The following is an 18,538-nucleotide window of genomic DNA, read 5'->3' on the forward strand; positions in this document are numbered from 1 at the left end:
AGTATTTTGCAGGACCTCAGTTCCAGCAGGAGTGGAGGCAGGTCTCATTTTGCAAGCAGACCACTGTACCTTGCTGTCCACAATAGGCAAAGATAGCCTCTGCAAACAATTGGACTAAAGAAAAAAAAAGACCAAGACTCAACAGCAGAGCACACACAACACACATAAGAAATACCCCCTGAAGTGCCAGGGCCTGGGGAACAGGAAATACTGTGCTGCAGGGCACTACAGGACATCTTCTTCATAAGGCTATTACCATTAAGAGCAAGTGAATAGCTAACTTTTCCTAACACATAGAAACAGACACAAAAAGGCACACAAAATGAGGAGACAGAAAAACATCTGCCAAATGAAAGAACAGAACCAAACCATGGCAAGAGATCAAAGTTAAATGGAAACAAATAATATGCTGATAGAGAATTTAAAGTAATGATGACAAAGATACTCACTGGACTACAAAAACAAACAAACAAACAAACTGTGGACACTGGGGACACCTGGGCGGCTCATTCGGTTGGTCATCTGACTTTTGATTTCAGCTCAGGGTCATGAGACCAAGCTCTGTGTCAGACTCCATGCTCAGTGTGGAGTCTGCTTAAGATTCTCTCTCTCCCTCTACCCACCCCCTTCTCTCACTTGTTCTCTCTCAAAAAAAAAAAAAAAAATGGCAGACATCAGTGAGATATTTAATACAGAGATTAAAAAAAGAAAAAGAACCAATCAGAGATCAAGAACACAATAAATGGGCATGTCTGAGTGGCTCAATGGGTTAAGCCTCTGCCTTTGGCTCAGGTCATGATCCCAGGGTCCTGTGATCAAGCCCTGCATCATGCTCTCTGCTCAGTAAGGGAGCCTGCTTCCTTTTCTCTCTCTGACTGCCTCTGCCTATTTGTGATCTCTCTCTCTCTCTCTCTGTCAAATAAATAAATAAAATCTTTAAAAAAAACCACAATAAATAAAGTTAAAAATACACTTGATGGAATAAGTAGCAGGCTAGGTGAAACAGAGGAACAAATTAATGACCTAGAAGACAGAGAATGGAAAGTAATCTAGTTGACAAAAGGAGAGGAAAAAAATATGCAAATTGAGAATAGTCTTAGGGAACTCAGTGACTCCATCAAGCATAATAACATCCACATTCTAGGGCTTGAAGAGGAGAGAGAGAAGGCAGCAGAAAAATTTATTTAAAGGAATAATAGCTGAAAACTTCCCTAATTTGGGGAAAGAAACAAATATCCAGATCCAAGAGTCACAGAGATCCCCTCAAAAGTGCAACCTAAGGAGGTCCACACCAAGACACTTACTAATTAAAATGGCAAAAGTTGTGATAAAATACTTTAAAAGTAGCAAGAGAAAAGAAGACAGTTACATACAAGGGGAAACCCCCATTAGGCTATCAGTGGACATTTTAGCAGGAACTTGCAAGCCAAAAGAAAGTGGCATGATATATTCAGAATGCTGAAAAGAAAACATCTGCAGCCAAGAATACTTTCCCAGCAAGACTATCATTCAGAACAGAAGAAGAGATTTCTCAAACAAAGAGAGTTTCTCAAACAAAAACTGAAGGAAGACATGAGTGCTAAACCAGCCCTACAAGAAATATTAAAAAGTACTCTGTGAGTGGAAAGAAAGACTATAAAGTAGTAGGAAAAGTAAAAAAAAACACAAAAGCAGTAACAATAAATTTCTATACAATCAAGGGATTCGTTTAAAAAAATGTAAAATATAATACCATATACCAAAAACATGGGAGGGAGAGGAATAAAAAAAAATGGATTTAAACCTAAACAAACATCAGCTTAGTATACATTGTGCTTTATATAAGAAGTTATATGTAAAACTAATGATAACCATAAATCAAAAACCAGTAATAGACATGTAAAGAATAAAGAGAAGGGGATCCAAGTACATCACTAAAGAAAGCCAACAAACCATGAAAGAAAGCAAAAGAAGAAATGATCAGAGAAAATCTGGGTATTTTTTTTTTAAAGATTTTATTTATTTATTTGATAGCTCAAGCAGGGAGACCAGCAGGCAGAGGGAGAAGAAGAAGCAGGTTCCCCATTGAGCAGAGAGCCCAAGGCAGGACTCAGACCCAGGACCCTGGGATAATGACCTGAGTTGAAGACAGATGCTTAACCAACTGAGCCACCCAGACACTCCAGGATCAGAGAAAATCTATAGAAACAACCACAAAACAAGTTAAAAAATGGTAATACATAGTTATCAATAATTACTTTAAATGTAACTGGACTAAATGTTCCAATCAAAACACATAGGGTGTCAGAGTGGATTGAAAATTCATATGCTGCCTACAGACACTCAAGACAAAAAGAAACCTGCAGATTGAAAGTGAGTGGATGGAGAAACATTTATGATTTAAAAAAAAGCTGGGGTAGCAATAATTATATCTGAAAAAGAAGCCTTTAAAAGAAAGACTGTAACAAGAGGCTAAGAAGAATACTATATAATCATAAAGGGGGCAATCCAACAAGAGGATATTACAAATGTAAATATTTATGCATTCAATATGGAAGTGCCCAAATACATAAGCAAACATAAAACAAAAATTTTGTTAATAATAAACATAAAAGAAAATAAAAGAAATACTTGAGAGTAATACAGTTATAGTAAGGGATTTTAATACCCCATGTACATTGATGGACAGATCATCCAAACAAAATATCAACAAGGAAACAGTGGCTTTGAATAACATACTGGACCAGATGGATTTAATACACATACTCAGAATATTCCATTCCAGTACAGCAAAATATACATTCTTTTCAAGTGCACATGGATCACTTTCCAGAATAGATCACAGATTAGGCCACAAAACAAGCCTCCACAACTTTAAAAAAAAAAAAAAAAAAAGTTGAAGTAATAGCATGCATCTTCTCTGACACCACTACAAAACTACAAATCAACCCCAAGAAAAAAATCTAGAAAGACCACAAATACATGAAGGATAAATAGTATGCTATCAAACAATGAATGGATCAGTCAAGAAATTAAAGAAGAAATTAAAAATTACATGGAAATGGGAAACAAATGAAAATGAAAACACAATGGTCCAAAAGCTTTGACATGCAGCAAAAGTTGTTCTAAGAAGTGAGTTTGTAGCAACACGGGCCTACCTTAAGAAATAAGGAAAATCTCAAATAAACAACCTAACCTTACACCTATACGAGTTTGAAAAAACAAACAAACAAAACAAACAAAACCTAAAACCTGGAGCACAACAGAAGGAAGGAAGTAATAAAATGTAGAGCAGAAATAAGTGATACAGAAACTGAAAAAAGAAAAAAAAAGAACAAATCAAATGAAATCAGGAAATTGTTCTTTGGAAAAATCAACAAAATTGATAAACCTCTAGCAAGGATAGAACAAAAATGAGAGAGAGAGAGAACCCAAAGAAATAAAATTAATAATGAAGGAGGATAAATAACAACAACACCATAGAAATACAAATAATGGTAACAGAATATTATGGAAACATATATGCCAACAAATTGGACAACTTAGAAGAAACATAATATTAGAAACATATAACCTACCAGAACTAAAGCAGGAAGAAATAGAAAAATTTGAACAGAACAATTGCCAGCAATGAAATTGAATCAGTAATTAAAAAACAAAACAAAACAAAACAACCCAAAAATAAAAGTCTAAGACCAGACAGCTTCACAGACAAATTCTACTGAACATTTAAAGAAGAGTTAGTACCTGTTCTTCTCAAACTATTTCAAGAAAATACAAAAGGAAGGAAAAATTCGCTGTTCATTCTATAAGGCCAGTATAACCCTGATACTAAAAACAGATAAAGACTATACACACACACACACACACACACACACACACCCCTGCAGGGAGATATATCTCATGTATATGGATGCAAAAATATTCAACAAAATCATTTCAATGGATGCAAAAAAAGCATTTGGCAGAGTTCAAAATATATTCATAATAAAAACCCTCTGCAAAGTAGGTCTAGAGGGAACATAGCTCAGCATAATAAAGACCTTATATGAAAATCCCACAGTAAACATCATACTCAATGGTGAAAAACTGAGGGCTTTCCCTTAAGGTCAAAAACAACACAAGGATTTCCACCACCATCACTTTTATTCAATAATGTACTAGAACTCCTAGCTATAGCTATTAGACAAGAAAAAGAAATAAGAGCTATCCAAAACTGGTAAGAAAGAAGTAAAACTCTCACTGCAGATGACATGCTAATATATATAGTAAACCCTCAAGGCTCCACCAAAAAACAACTGGAGTTGATAAATGAATTCAGTAAAGTTGTAGGATATAAAATCAATGTACAGAAATATGTTGCATTCCTAAACACTAACAATGAAACAGCAGAAAATGAAATTAAGAAAACAATCCCAGGAGTCCCTGGGTGGCTAAGCATCTGCCTTCTGCTCACGTCATGATCTCCACTTCCTGGGATTGAGCCCCACTTTGGGCTCCCAGCTCAGCAGGGAGTCTGCTTCTCTCTCTCCCTCTGCCTCTCCCCCTGCTTGTGCTCTCTTTGTCTCTCTCTCAAATGAATAAATAAAATATTTTTTAAAAAGAAAAGAAAGAAAACAATCCCATTTATAACTGCCTCAAAAACAATACTATATCTAGGAATAAATTTACCCAAAGAGGTGAAAAGACCTGTACTCTGAATACTATTAAATACTGATGAAAGAAATTCAAAATAATACAAAGAAATGGAAAAACATTCCATGATTGTGGGTTGAAAGAACAAACGTTAAATTATCTATACTACCCAAAGCAATCTACAAATTTAATACAATCCCTATCAAAATACCAACAGCATTTTTTCAACGGAACTAGGATAAACAATCTTAAAATTTGTATGGCACCACAAAAGATCTAAAATGGCCAAAGTAATCTTAAAAAAGAACTGGAGATATCACAATTCCAAATTACAAGTTATATAACAAAATGGTGGTAATTAAAACAGTATGTTACTGGCATAAAAATATACACATACATCAATGGGATAGAGCAGAAAACCCAAAAATAAATCCACAATTATACAATCAATTTATCCTTAACAAAGGAGGAATGAATATCCAATGGGAAAAAAGATAGTGTCTTCAACAAATGGTGCTGGGGAAACTGTACAGCTGAGGAAAGAAAAAAGAGAAAAAGAGAGAAGAGAAAGAAACAAACTGGATGGACCACTTACTTTCTTTTTTTTTTTTTTTCCAATTTATTTATTTTCAAAAAAACAGTATTCATTATTTTTTTCACCACACCCAGTGCTCCATGCAAGCCGTGCCCTCCATAATACCCACCACCTGGTACCCCAACCTCCCACCTCCCCCGCCACTTCAAACCCCTCAGACTGTTTTTCAGAGTCCATAGTCTCCCATGGTTCACCTCCCCTTCCAATTTACCCAAATTCCCTACTTCTCTCTAACGCCCCTTGTCCTCCATGCTATTGGTTATGCTCCACAAATAAGTGAAACCATGATAATTGACTCTCTCTGCTTGACTTATTTCACTCAGCATAATCTCTTCCACTTACTTTCATCATACAGAAAAATAAACTCAAAGTGGATTAAAGACCTGAAACCACAAAAATCCTTCAAGAGAGCACAGGCAGTAATCTTTCTGACATCAGCCATAGCAATATTTTTCTAGATATGTCTTTTGAGGCAAGGATGATAAAAGCAAAAATAAACTACTGGGATTACATCAAAATAAAGTTTCTGCATAGCCAAAGAAAGAACCAACAAATCTAAAAGGCAACCTACTGAATGAGAGAAGATATTTGCAAATGACATATCTGATAAAGGGTTAGTATGCAAAATATATAAAGAACTGATACAACTCAACACCCAAAACACAAAAATTCAATTAAAAATGGGCAGAAGACATGAACAGATATTCTCCAAAGAACACATACAGATGGCCAACAGACTCATGAAAGATGCTTAACGTTACTTACCATCAGGGAGATGAAAATCAAAACCTCAATGAGAATATCACCTCATAGCTGTTAGAATGGCTAAAATAATAATAAAAAAAAATACAAGAAACAAGTGCTGGCAAGGATGTGGGAAAAAAGGAACTCTCTTGCACTGTTGGTGGGAAGGCAAACTGGTGTAGCCATTGTGGAAAACTTTTTGTAGGTTAATCAAAAACTAAAATGAAACAACTCTACAATGCAGGAATTGAACTACTGGGTATTTACCCCCAAAATACAAAAACACTAATTCAAAGGGATACATGCACCCGTATATTTATTGCAGCATTATTTATAGTAGCCAAACTGTGGAAGCATGCCAAGTGTCCACCAATAGATGGGTGGATAAAAAAGAGGTGAGATATCGAGATTTCTCTCTCTCTCTCTCACACACACACACACACAGCCGGTGGAATATTATTCAGACATAAAAATTAAAAGTAATCCTGCCATTTACAGTAATATGAACAGGGGCACCTTCCTTGCTCAATCATTAGAGCATGAAACTCTTAATCTCAGGTTCATGAGTTTGAGCCTCATGTTGGTCCTAGAGCTTACTTTAAAAAAAAAAAGAAAAAAAGAAAGAGAGAGAGAGAGAAAAAAAAGAAAAAGAAAAAGAAAGACTCATGCAATAACATGAGTAGAGCTAGAGAGTATAATGCTGAGTGAAATAAGTCAGCCAGAAAAAGACAAATATCAGATTATCTTACTCATATCTGGGATTTAAGAAATAAATGAACAAGGGTGGGGAAAAAAAGAAAGAGAGAAAAACCAAGAAACGGACTCTTAACTATAGAGCATGAAAACTGATGATTATCAGATGAGAGGTGACCGTGGGAATGTGAGAAATATGAGATGGTGATTAAAGAGTACACTTATCATGATGAAATAAAATAAAATGATTTTTTAAATAAGCAATAAAATGAAAAAAAAAAACAAAAAACAAAAAGCAACCAGCAAACAACAAAAAAAGACCCAGAACAGACAACTTACAATGGGTTTTTCAGGATGTGACCCCATCATAATTCAAACAGTCTGAGGGGTTTGAAGTGGCGGGGGGGTGGGAGGTTGGGGTACCAGGTGGTGGGTATTATAGAGGGCACAGCTTGCATGGAGCACTGGGTGTGGTGAAAAAATAATGAATACTGTTTTTCTGAAAATAAATAAATTGGGAAAAAAAAAAAAAAAAGATCTGTATATACTGTCTTTCTTAAGAGACTCACTCTAGCTAGAAAGACACACATAGGTGGAAAGTGAAAGGATAGGAAAAGATACCCTATGCAAACAGAAACCAAAAGAGAACAGAGCTAGCTATACTACTATCAAGGAAAAGAGACTCTGAGTGAAAAACAAGAGACAAAGAACATTATTATAATGACAAAAGGGTTCATTCACCAAGAAGATTATAAATATTATAAACACATATGGAACAAACTTGAAAGCTCCAAAATATATGAAGCAAACACCAACAAAGTTGAATAGAGAAACAGACAGCTCTAGCTCTCCAACAGTAAGAGAGGTCTTCAATAAACTACTTTCAGTAGTAGACAGAAGAACAAGATGGAATGTCTGGAGGACTTCAAGGTGATAGATCAACTGGAACTAACAAACCTATACAGAACACACTCCACCCAACAACAGCAGAATATTTTTCTCAAGTGTACATGGAACATTCTCCAGGAGAGACCATATGTAGATCATAAAACAAGGGTTCAAAAATTCTAAAGTATTAAATTCATACATAGCATCCTTTCCAATCACAATGGAATAAAATTTGAATATGTAATACAACATATTTTCCAGAAGAAAAACTGAAAAAATTCACAGATATGTAAAAATTAACATATTCTTAAACAACCAATGGATCAAAGAACAAATCACAGAGGAAATCAGAAAATACCTGAGACAAATGAAAATGAAAATATACTTAAACTTATGGGGTGCAGTGAAAGTAGTACTAAGAGGGAAATTTATAGCTGTAAATTCTTAATAAAGATCTTGGGGGCCCCTCGGTGGCTCAGTGGGTTACAGCCTCTGCATTTGACTCAGGTCATGATCTCAGGGTCCTGGAATTCAGCCCCACATCGGGCTCTCTACTCAGTAGGGAACCTCCTTCCCTCTCTCTCTCTGTCTGCCTCTCTGCCTACTTGTGATCTCTGTCTGTCAAATGAATAAACAAAATCTTTAAAAAAAAATTCTTATAACAACAACTTACCTTTATACCTTAAATAACTAAAAGAAGAAAAACAAACTCAAAACTAGTATAAGGAAGGAAATAACAAGCAGAGATAAAAAAATATTCAAAATACAAAAATAATAGATAAAACCAATGAAACATAGAGTTGGTTCTTCAAAAAGACCAGCAAAATTGACAAAATTATTGTAAGATTGTCTAAAGAAAAAAGAGAAGATTCAAAAAACTAAAACTATAAATGAGAAACAGAAACATCACAACAGATTTTATAGAAATGAAAGGATTAGAAGAAAGTACTATGAACAGTTATATGTCAACAATTTGGATAACTCAGATGAAATGGATAAATTCCCAGAAACACATGGCTACCAAAATTGAATTATGAAAAAAATAGAAAATCTGAGCAGATTTATAACTGGTAAGGAGACTGAGTCAGTAATCAAACACCTAACAAAGAAAATTTCAGGACCAGATGGTTTCACTGGTGAATTCCAGCAAACATTTAAGGGAGAATTACCATGAATCCTGCTCAAACTCTTTCCAAAAAAACTGGATAGGATGGAATATCTCCAAACTCATGAGCCAGCATTACTTTGATACCAAAAGCTAGAAAAAGGCACTGCAAGTAAACTGCAGATTAATATCCCTGATGAATATTGATGGAAAAATCTTTAGCAAATTACTGGCAAACAGAATTCAACAGTCCATTAAAATATTTTACTCCATGGCTCAGGTGGGATTATCCCAGGAGTACAAGGGAGGTTCAATATATAAAAAATATAATACAACATATTAACAAGATGAAGAAAACACACACATATTCTCATCTAAATTAATGCAGAAAAACCATTTAACAACACTCAACATCTTTTCAAAAATAATAAAACTCAACAAACTAAAAATAGAAATTACCTCAAAATAATAAAAGCCATATATGGAAAACATACAACTAATACTGTACTCAGAGTGAAAGCCTATAGGATTTTTCTCTAAGATCAGAAATAATTGCCCACTCTTACCACTTCTAGTTAACGTGCTGGAAGTTCTGGTCAGAGAAGTTAAACAAAAATAAAAGGCACCTAAATTGTAAGATAAGAAGTATAATGTCTTCTATTCACAGATAACATTATCTTATATGTAGAAAATCCCTAAAGATGCCACACCAAAAAGTAACAAAAATTTTAGAATAAATGAATTCATCGAAGTTGTTGGATACAAAATCAACACAGAAAAATCAATTGCATTTCTATACAATGACCACAAAGAATCCAAAATGGAAAACTAAAAACTACACAACATACCTGAAGGAAATTGAAAAAGACAAAAATAAATGGGAAAATTATGTTACATGAAGTAAGACTGAGAAAGAAAAAATACCGTATGATTTTACTCATAAGTGGAATCTAAAAAAAAATGAATGAACAAAAAGCAGAATCAGACCTATAAATATAATACAGAGAACAAACTGATCCTTGCCAAAGGAGAAGGAAGTAAAGATAAGTGGGAAATATACACTTTCAGTTATGGAATGACTAAGTCACAGAAATAAAAGGCACAGCATAAGGAATATAATCAATGATATTAAAATAGCATTGTATGGGGTCAGATGGTAGTTACACTTGTGGTAAACACAGCATAATGCATAAACTTGTCAAATCACTAGGTTGCATACCTGAAACTAGCGTAACATTGCATGTCAACTATACTCCAATTTAAAAAATTTAAAAAGCATTTTAAAAATTCATGAATTAGAAGATTTACTATTGCTAAGATGTCAATAATTACATAAAAAATTCTACAGATTAGTATTTTTATAAGAATTACATTTGATAGCATTTTTTACAGAAAGAGAAAAAAATTTATTCTAAAATCTATAGTTTTTAAACAACATTGACAAGGAAGAACAAAGTTAGACTTACTGATTTTTAAAACTTACTGCAAAGATATGGTAATGAAAACACTATGGTATTGACATAAAGACAGATATATAAAAAAAAGAAATAAAATAAAAGGCCTATAAATAAATCTCCCATATGTGGCCAAATGATTTTTGATAAACATGCCAAGGCCACTTAGCTTCAAAGGACAGAGTGAAAAGAATGGGAGAAAATACTTGCAAATCATATATCTATAAGGGATTATTACCCAGAATATATAAGAAACTCTTATAACTCAGTAACAACAAAATAATTAAAAAACTTGATTAAAAATTGAGTAAAGGACTTGAATAGGTATTTCTTTAAAGAAGATATATAAATGGGCAAGAAGTACATGAAAAGATGCTCAATATCACTAATCATTAGGGAAGTGCAAATCAAAATCACAATAAGATGTTATTTCACACCCATCAGAATAGCTGTTACCAAAATAGAAAACAAAACCAACCAGAAACAGAAAATAACAAATGTTGGCAAGAAAGTGAAGAAATGCAATCCTTGTACATTGCTGTTGGGTATTTAAAATGGTGCAATTGCCATGGGAAACAATATGACAGTTTATCAAAAAATAGAGTTACCATATGATCTAGCAATTACACTTCTGGATATATACCTAAAAGATTTGAAAACAGTCACTCAGATATTCATACACTCATATTCATAAGCAGCATTATTAACAACCACTAAATCCTGGAAGTAATTCAAGTCATTCAAGAGAATGGTTAAGCAAAATGTAATATATATATTCAGTAGAATATTATTAAGCCTTAAAAAGGAAATTGTGACACATGCTACACGTAGGAACCTTGAAGACATTATACTAAATGAAATAAGCCAGTTCCAAAAGGACAAATACTTCATGATTCTACTTGTATGAGATAACTCAGGTAGTCAAATCATGGAAGCACAAAGTAAAAAGTGGTCCCTGGGAACAGGGGGGTGGGTAATGTGGAGTTACCCTCAGTTGGGGAAGATGAAAAATTCTGGAGGATAGTGGTGATGGTTGCACAACAATGAGAATGTCCTCAAGTACAGAACTTAAAAATGGTTAAGGTGGCAAATTTTATGTTATGTATATTCAACCAAAATTAAAAGTGAAAAGTCAATTTAGAAATCATTTTCATTTGATTTTAGAACTGAGTGATAAATTATTCCAGGTTTACTTCCATACAAAGAATAACTGACAGATTGTTCTTTTGCTTAACCAGTAATTTCTTTATTCAATAAATACACAGAAAATGAAATGTGCTCTTTCTTTTGCTTTAGTGAGACTGAAGATTCTACCTCAGATTCAAGTGACAAATTATTACAAGGTTAGATTTATTATTTTTCTTAAATTAGAAAACATTCAAAAGACTGCTTTACTGCTTTAATGAATTTTTCAGCTATTGCTTTTTGTTTGTTTACTACTTTGATGATATTTTTAGTTATCAGACCTGAGGTTGATAATTTTTTTTTCTGGGAATTCACCTATTTTTTTGGAAAATAATCCAGTACTATATCACCCAGATGTTAAAATGAACCAACTAGTTTGCCTTTGCTGAATTGTTATCAAGATTTTATTAATAATTTTGATCAAAAAAATGGTGTGATGTTATGAATTCACATTTACTATGCTCCTGTGAAAAATATTCATAAAATAAGGATGCACTATACAATAGCTTTTATCTGAGCCAGAACCCATTATACTAGGATTTAATGATTTCTTATCCTTCCTTTGTGCTTAGTCCTACCAAAATGTACAAAAAGTGTGGGGGGGGAAGGGAGTTTTTAGACCTAAATTTGTTTGCTCACATTAATATCTAACTAGTATAGACTTCAGTATTTTTAAAATAGTACCAACTCCTTAGAACATTTAAGAACTTTTTGATTCTCTATTTTTTGAAACCTCAGAAGATCAATGTGGTTCCAACAATGACCATATGTACAAGAGGTAGAGTGTCATGTTGACTGTGAAGTGGCTTTAAAACTCAAACCACACATTTGGCTATTTCAGACACACAACCCACTCAAGGAATTACTTTAAAAACAAATTGTCTCAACTTGGAAGTGAAATTATTTTAATTAAGATGATTCCTAGAATAACAATAAATATGCCAGAATCCCATAAACACACCATAATCAGAAGATGTCACAATAATCACTAATCATACCGGAAGTATGGAATCACAGGCTACTACAGGGAGACAAAAACCATTCTATACAAACCCCTTCATGTTTTCGTGAGGAAACACAAGCTAAGAATGATGAAGCAGTTCTGCCAAGTTTACTCTGAGTCTGAGGCAGAGCCAACTCTGAATCCTAAGTATCCTGACCATAAAAGCAGTATTGTTGTTATTGTTGTTTTCTTTTCCAATTTTGTGCAATGATCATGCTTAATTTTTACATCCTTCAGTAACATTTCACTTGCCCAGTTCAATCCTTATTCATTCATTCATTCATTCATTCATTCAAATACTCACTGAGTATCTCCTTTGTGTTCCAGAATCCCACAACACTGACACAGTCCTTAATCTCATAGAATTTACACTGTAACCTTGGGTGGGCATCAAAGGGTAACGACATAAACAAGATAATTCCAGATATTGATAGGTGTTCCCCATCTCATCTGGGACAAATGCCAAAGAAACCAGGATAGCTTGCAGAACCCTACCTCATCTGGACATCACCTCCCCCACCTTACCTAACTTCCTCAATCTCTGTCTCTTTCTGGCTCTCTGCTCCAGCCTCATGGGCCTTGCTCTTCCTTAAACATCCAGGCATTGAGGGCCTTTGCTCTTGCGGATCCTTGTGTAAGATCTCCTCCCCCTACATCTGCATTGCTAGTCCCTCACCTTCAGGTCTTTGCTCAAATTTCACCTTCTCAGTGATGTCTTCTTTGACCATACTCTGACACTGTAGCCTCATTCCCACTATGGCACTAACTATTCTGCGTCTGTGCTTATTTTTCTCACTGGCACTTATAATTATGTGACAGAACATTAATTGTTTTTTCACTCTCTCCTTCTAGAATGTGAGGTCCATGAAGATTACAGCTGTATTCCCAAGAACCTAAAATAGGCAATATAATAGGAGGAGCATTTAGTAAAATAGGAGGGACAATGGGACTAACGAATGAGAGGCACAAGAATTCTGTTTTGGGGGGCACTTGGGTGGCTCAGTCAGTTAGGCGACTGCCTTCGGCTCTGGTCATGATCCTGGGGTCCTGGGATCGAGCCCCACATCAGGCGCTCTGCTCAGCGGGGAGCCTGCTTCCTTCCTCTCTGCCTGCCTCTCTGCTACTTGTGCTCTTTCTCTTTGTCAAATAAATAAATAAAATAAAATTTTTAAAAAAGAATTCTGTTTTGGTTATGCTGAGCTTGAGGTACCCATTAGATATTCAAGTTGAGGTATCACATAAGAAATAGGATATTAAGATTGGAGTTTAATGGAGAGATTAGGACTAGAAAATTAGATTCTTTGTTTCATTTAGATATACAGTAAAATAAATCTGAATACCTGAGACCCTCAAATATCAGGGGTTTTTTCTTTGACTTTTCATCAAAACAAATTCCTAGTATATCCTGGGAAGTTGATAGTCATTTAGCCTAGAAACTTAAAAACCTAGCATTTGGAATGACAGCCCTGGAAGTAAACCCAATACCCTCAGTCATTTAAAAGCAAAAGTCAGTTAGTTCAATTATGTGCAATATAGAGTCAGGCAGTTTAAAAAGATTATCAACCAACAATAAAATTTTATCAATATTGCCAGATAAGTGCAATCATCAGTCCCTCTCATATCTGAGTTAATTGATGTTCTACTACAAATTTTTTCCCCAAAACCTACATTGATCCAAAGGATAATGCAGAGAATGACCATATATTGGCATCTGATGATTACATTTCTATAAAATGCACAATATATTTTTTTAAGATTTTATTTATTTATTTGGCAGACAGAGATCACAAGTAGGCAGAGAGACAGGCAGAGAGAGAGGAGGAAGCAGGCTCCCCGCAGAGCAGAGAGCCCGATGTGGGGCTCGATCCCAGGACCCTGAGACCATGACCTTAGCTGAAGGCAGAGGCTTTAACCCGCTGAGCCACCCAGGCACCTCAATGCACAATATTTTTATATAAGATATCTCATTGCATCTTTTTTTGAGACAGCCAGGGAAGACAGTCTCATTCACATTCTACATAATGAGGAAACAGAGTCAAATAAGTTAGATTCAATTTGCCAATGTTCATACAGCTCTAAGAAATGAACCTAAGACTCAGACTCAGATTTTCTGCCTCCCTAGTAGACAGTTTTTGTAAAAATTTTCTCATCATTTCTAACTCCTTAGGCTAAATTTGTTTTACAGGCCTACTAACCTCTCCTGGAACATGGGCAATTTTTGGTTCTGTAGCAATTCCTCCAGATTTCCTCTTTGTATTGCTTCAAAATTCTCCTGGTTCTCACTCAAATTATTTCATAAGACCAGCATTTTCCTGTTAGTGCCAATTATCTGCTTTTAATTAGCTATGTAGACCGTAGCTTTTTGATTCTCTATTTTTTGAAACCTCAGAAGATCAATGTGGTTCCAACAATGACCATATGTACAAGAGGTAGAGTGTCATGTTGACTGTAAAGTGGCTTTAAAACTCAAACCACACATTTGGCTATTTCAGACACACAACCCACTAATTAGCTACGTAGACCGTTAGAGATGCAAGGCCCCTTGGAATCATCTATGAGGTAATCTCATTTTACATGTAAACCAATGAGCCTATAGAAATTGAGTAGTTGTGCATGAATATGTGACTCTGAAGTCATGGAGTCTGCCTCTCCTACCAAATCATATTTCATCTTTCATAATTCCGAAAGGAAGATCTAGACATGCCCCAGAATTCCAGGGATCTTACCTATTTCCATGTTATTCTCACTGTCTATACACTGAAAGTAATAATAATTTTTTCTACCTGCCTAAATTCTAGAACTTTCTGGTGAAAAATAATAAGACCAGGTTTGTTTCAGTACTATTCATGCCTCCAAAAAAAAAAAAAAATACCGTTTTTCCTTTTTTTTCCCCCTTCCCAACAGGAACTTCTCAAGAGCAAACACCAGAGAGTTCGAACAGTGTCAAGGTAAATATTTTTCAATAAACTATAAATGGTATACATGGAGTCCAGTTGAATATAGCTCAGTTTTCAAGGTCAAATCTGGGCTTGGGTGGTACGATCTGAGGAACATCAGGAAGAGTACCCCTATGCACAGTTTCTTCCTGCTCCGGTATCTCCCTCTGGCTGAGACCCGTGCATGGTACTGGAAAAATCCCTCAAAATTCTCACTTTACAATTAAATTATTCCTTGCATATGTGCACAGAATAGGCCACTGTTCTTCCCTAGCACCTATGTACAATTTCGTTCCTAAACTCTTGTTACTGCAGTCTCTGAAAAAAACCCTACAGAGAGTCACTCCATCCTGTCTAGGGCAGGTAGACTCCAAGTGAGGAACTTGGAGGAAGCAGGGAGGGAATAGAAGCTTAAAAAACAGAGGAAATGGGCTTGCAGAAAATTCGTACAGATTTCATCTATTTTTCTGTGTTCCTAAAGACTGATTGTTTAAAGGCAGCTTTCCAAAAGGCCCAGCTACTCTCCACCATAAACTCAGGAAATTTCCTCTTCCTTAACCCTTTTTAGAAATTTCCAATAGAGTAGTGTTCAGAACTAAATCTTACAATTCTTACTCATGCCAAATCCTGAAGATGCTAGGCTAGTTCCTCATTCAACCTAATGCTCATTTATGAATATAAACATCTATTTGACAACCTTGGGCTTCATTTAGACCATATTTTCCAAGTAAAATCATTTGGAAATAACAGAGAGAGAATCTCTGGACTGACAAGCTGATTACAGACTGTTCTTGTGCCAGGCTGAATCCCTGACTAAGCTGGACCCTTCTGGCTCTTTGCCTTTCCTCTCTCACTTGCAGCTTTTACCATGGTGAAACATGGTTGAAATTGGTATATCCATCCCCGTTCAAAGTAAGGTGGAGTAAGCACATTCTACCTCATCTCTCTCGTTTTACAGCTAAAAACTCTGGACAACTACTGAGGATGCTGAAAAATAAATAATAGCTGGAGTTTGAGGAAGGAAGTAAAAACTCAAAGAATCACCAATACCATTATGAGTTTCCTGCTGTCCCCTGCCCCCCTATCTCCTAGTTTAGTTAGATCCAGAGCAGTTCAAATCCTGGAATTACTTAGAAAGAATAGGCAGAATAAATCTTCAGGAGAAAACATTGCTCTCCGATGAAAATTAGGAACAAGTTCCTGTGGACTGGGAAGTAGAAGCAGCTCAGTTTTTTTGCACTTTTCCTGCCTCCCTTGGTTCTGCCTCAAGGCAAGTTTCAGACATGAAGCTACAGAGCAATGGCAGCAGAGGCTGCTGAGGCACTTAAAGCTCACAGAGAATCCTTCCTTCTGACCAGAATAGGAAAAGTCTCCAGTAACCTGAAGAATATTAGAAGGAAATCTACTTTTTTCTCTGCTGTCTTTTGTCATTTCACCCTAGACAGGGATACAGTTATGGGATGTGTGAGATAGCACACAGGGAGGGTAGTCACAGCATTTAGCCATAGAAACAGAAAAGGGGACTTATGAGTGTTAGAGATATTTAAAAAAAAAAAAATCAGAGAGGATCATCAAAAAAGGAGCCCCTAAAAATCTGCTGAAAAATCTCTCCTGAGCTGTGCATGTATGGAACTGACATGAGCTTGTATAAACAAAAGTCTTTTGAGAACTTGAACTATAGCTTTAATAGTGGTGCATACACAGAGATTTTAAAAAAATACTGCCAAGGCTTTGGAAATTGAATTTACATTGGAAGCACTGCCATAGAACGCAGGGTAGGATATGTGGTCTGAATCTAAGCGGGTTAGCTACCTAGTTAAGCAAAAAAAAACAAAAACAAAAAACAACAACAACAAAACAGACAAAAAACTCAACAATCTCCAGAGGATACCAAGAGTTCTTGGAATCTCATAAATTATTTTAAATGCCCAAGATAGAATCCAAAATTACATAACATGTAAAGAAATAAGACAATGTCTACAACTTCTAAGGGAAAGGATATAAGATGCCAAGTGCAATGAAGCCAAGATTTTAGAATTTTCAGAAAGAAACTTAAAGCAATGATAATAACAGTGTTCCATCAAGAAATGGCATATACTCTTAAACCTAGTGCAAAGATTCATGTTTCCACCAGAACTTATATTACTTACTCATCTGAGACACTTGGTGGCATCTGCCCTCTGCTTTTAGATTAAGGATTCTCAAGTCAGTCTGGTGAAAAATAATAAGACCAGGTTTGTCTCAGTACTATTCATGCCTCCAAAAAAAAAAAAAAAAAACATTTTTCCTTTTTTTTCCACATGCAGACATTTTTTAAAAGATATCAATATATGCATCATCCTCAGAAATTTAAGTTCAATTGGAGATGTGGGACCCAGGGATTCATATTTTTTTAAAAAAATCCCCATGTAACTATTTTAAGCCAATACTGAGAATCAGTGCTTTACATAGTCTCAGCTCCACTTTATTCCTCAGCTATCCAGAAATATATTAATAAATAAGTTGCATCAAGTCCTCGTGAAGGAACTCTGATAAAACTCTTATAATATCTGATGGTCTTGGGTACCTTGGTGGCTCAGTTGTTAAGCGTCTACCTTCAGCTCAGGTCATGATCCCAGAGACCTGGGATTGAGCTTCACATCAGGATCCCTGCTCAGTGAGAAGCCTGCTTCTCCCTCTACCACTCCCCCTGCTTCTATTTCCTCTCTCACTGTGTCCCTCTATCAAATAAATAAATAAAATCTTTATAATATCTGATGATCTTTACATAATCTATGCATAACACATTTTATGTTTCTGTATTTAGGCATTTATTCATTTCTCTTCATTGATTTCCTTATTTAATAACTAGTATTATGAAATATTTACAGGGAAGCCCAGCAACCTACCTCAGTTTATTTTATACATTTCTGAGAAGAAATGTATAAAATACAAACATTCAAAGAAGTGATGTCGGCCTTCAAAGTAAAACTAGTATCTGAGCCATGTTCCTTAACTGACTAGGTCCCCATAGCCACTTCATTGCTCCAGACCCCAAAATGCCTAAGATTTCCATAACAGGAAACTGGGAGTTACACAGTGAACATCCATTTTCCTTCCCCACTTACCATTATCTCTCACATTAGAAAAGAATTTATAATTCGTTGTTTATTTCAATCCACCCAAAAGAGTGAGGGGGCAGACAGAGCAGTTATTTTTTTGTGATGTAAGATGCCTGGTCATCATTTAATGGTGGGTAAGGCCCACATCTATGACAAGGGTCAATCCTACGTGCCCTAATTGGCAAAAATTATGAGCCTAAGACTCAGAGAATAATTGTAG

General features: G+C 35.4%; 1 protein-coding gene across 1 annotated transcript in view; it reads left to right on the forward strand.

Annotated features, from left to right (window-relative positions):
* The window catches only part of FSIP2 (fibrous sheath interacting protein 2), a 91,537-nt gene that overhangs the window by 69,891 nt on the left and 3,108 nt on the right, over positions 1-18,538 (forward strand). The window contains exons 20-21 of the mRNA XM_044240947.1: positions 11,390-11,436; positions 15,186-15,229. Of these exons, the coding sequence (XP_044096882.1) occupies positions 11,390-11,436; positions 15,186-15,229 (91 nt within the window). The remainder of the gene's footprint in view (positions 1-11,389; positions 11,437-15,185; positions 15,230-18,538) is intronic.

This window comes from Neovison vison, chromosome 3 (genome assembly GCF_020171115.1).
Source record: "Neovison vison isolate M4711 chromosome 3, ASM_NN_V1, whole genome shotgun sequence".
Taxonomy (NCBI): Eukaryota; Metazoa; Chordata; class Mammalia; order Carnivora; family Mustelidae; genus Neogale; species Neogale vison.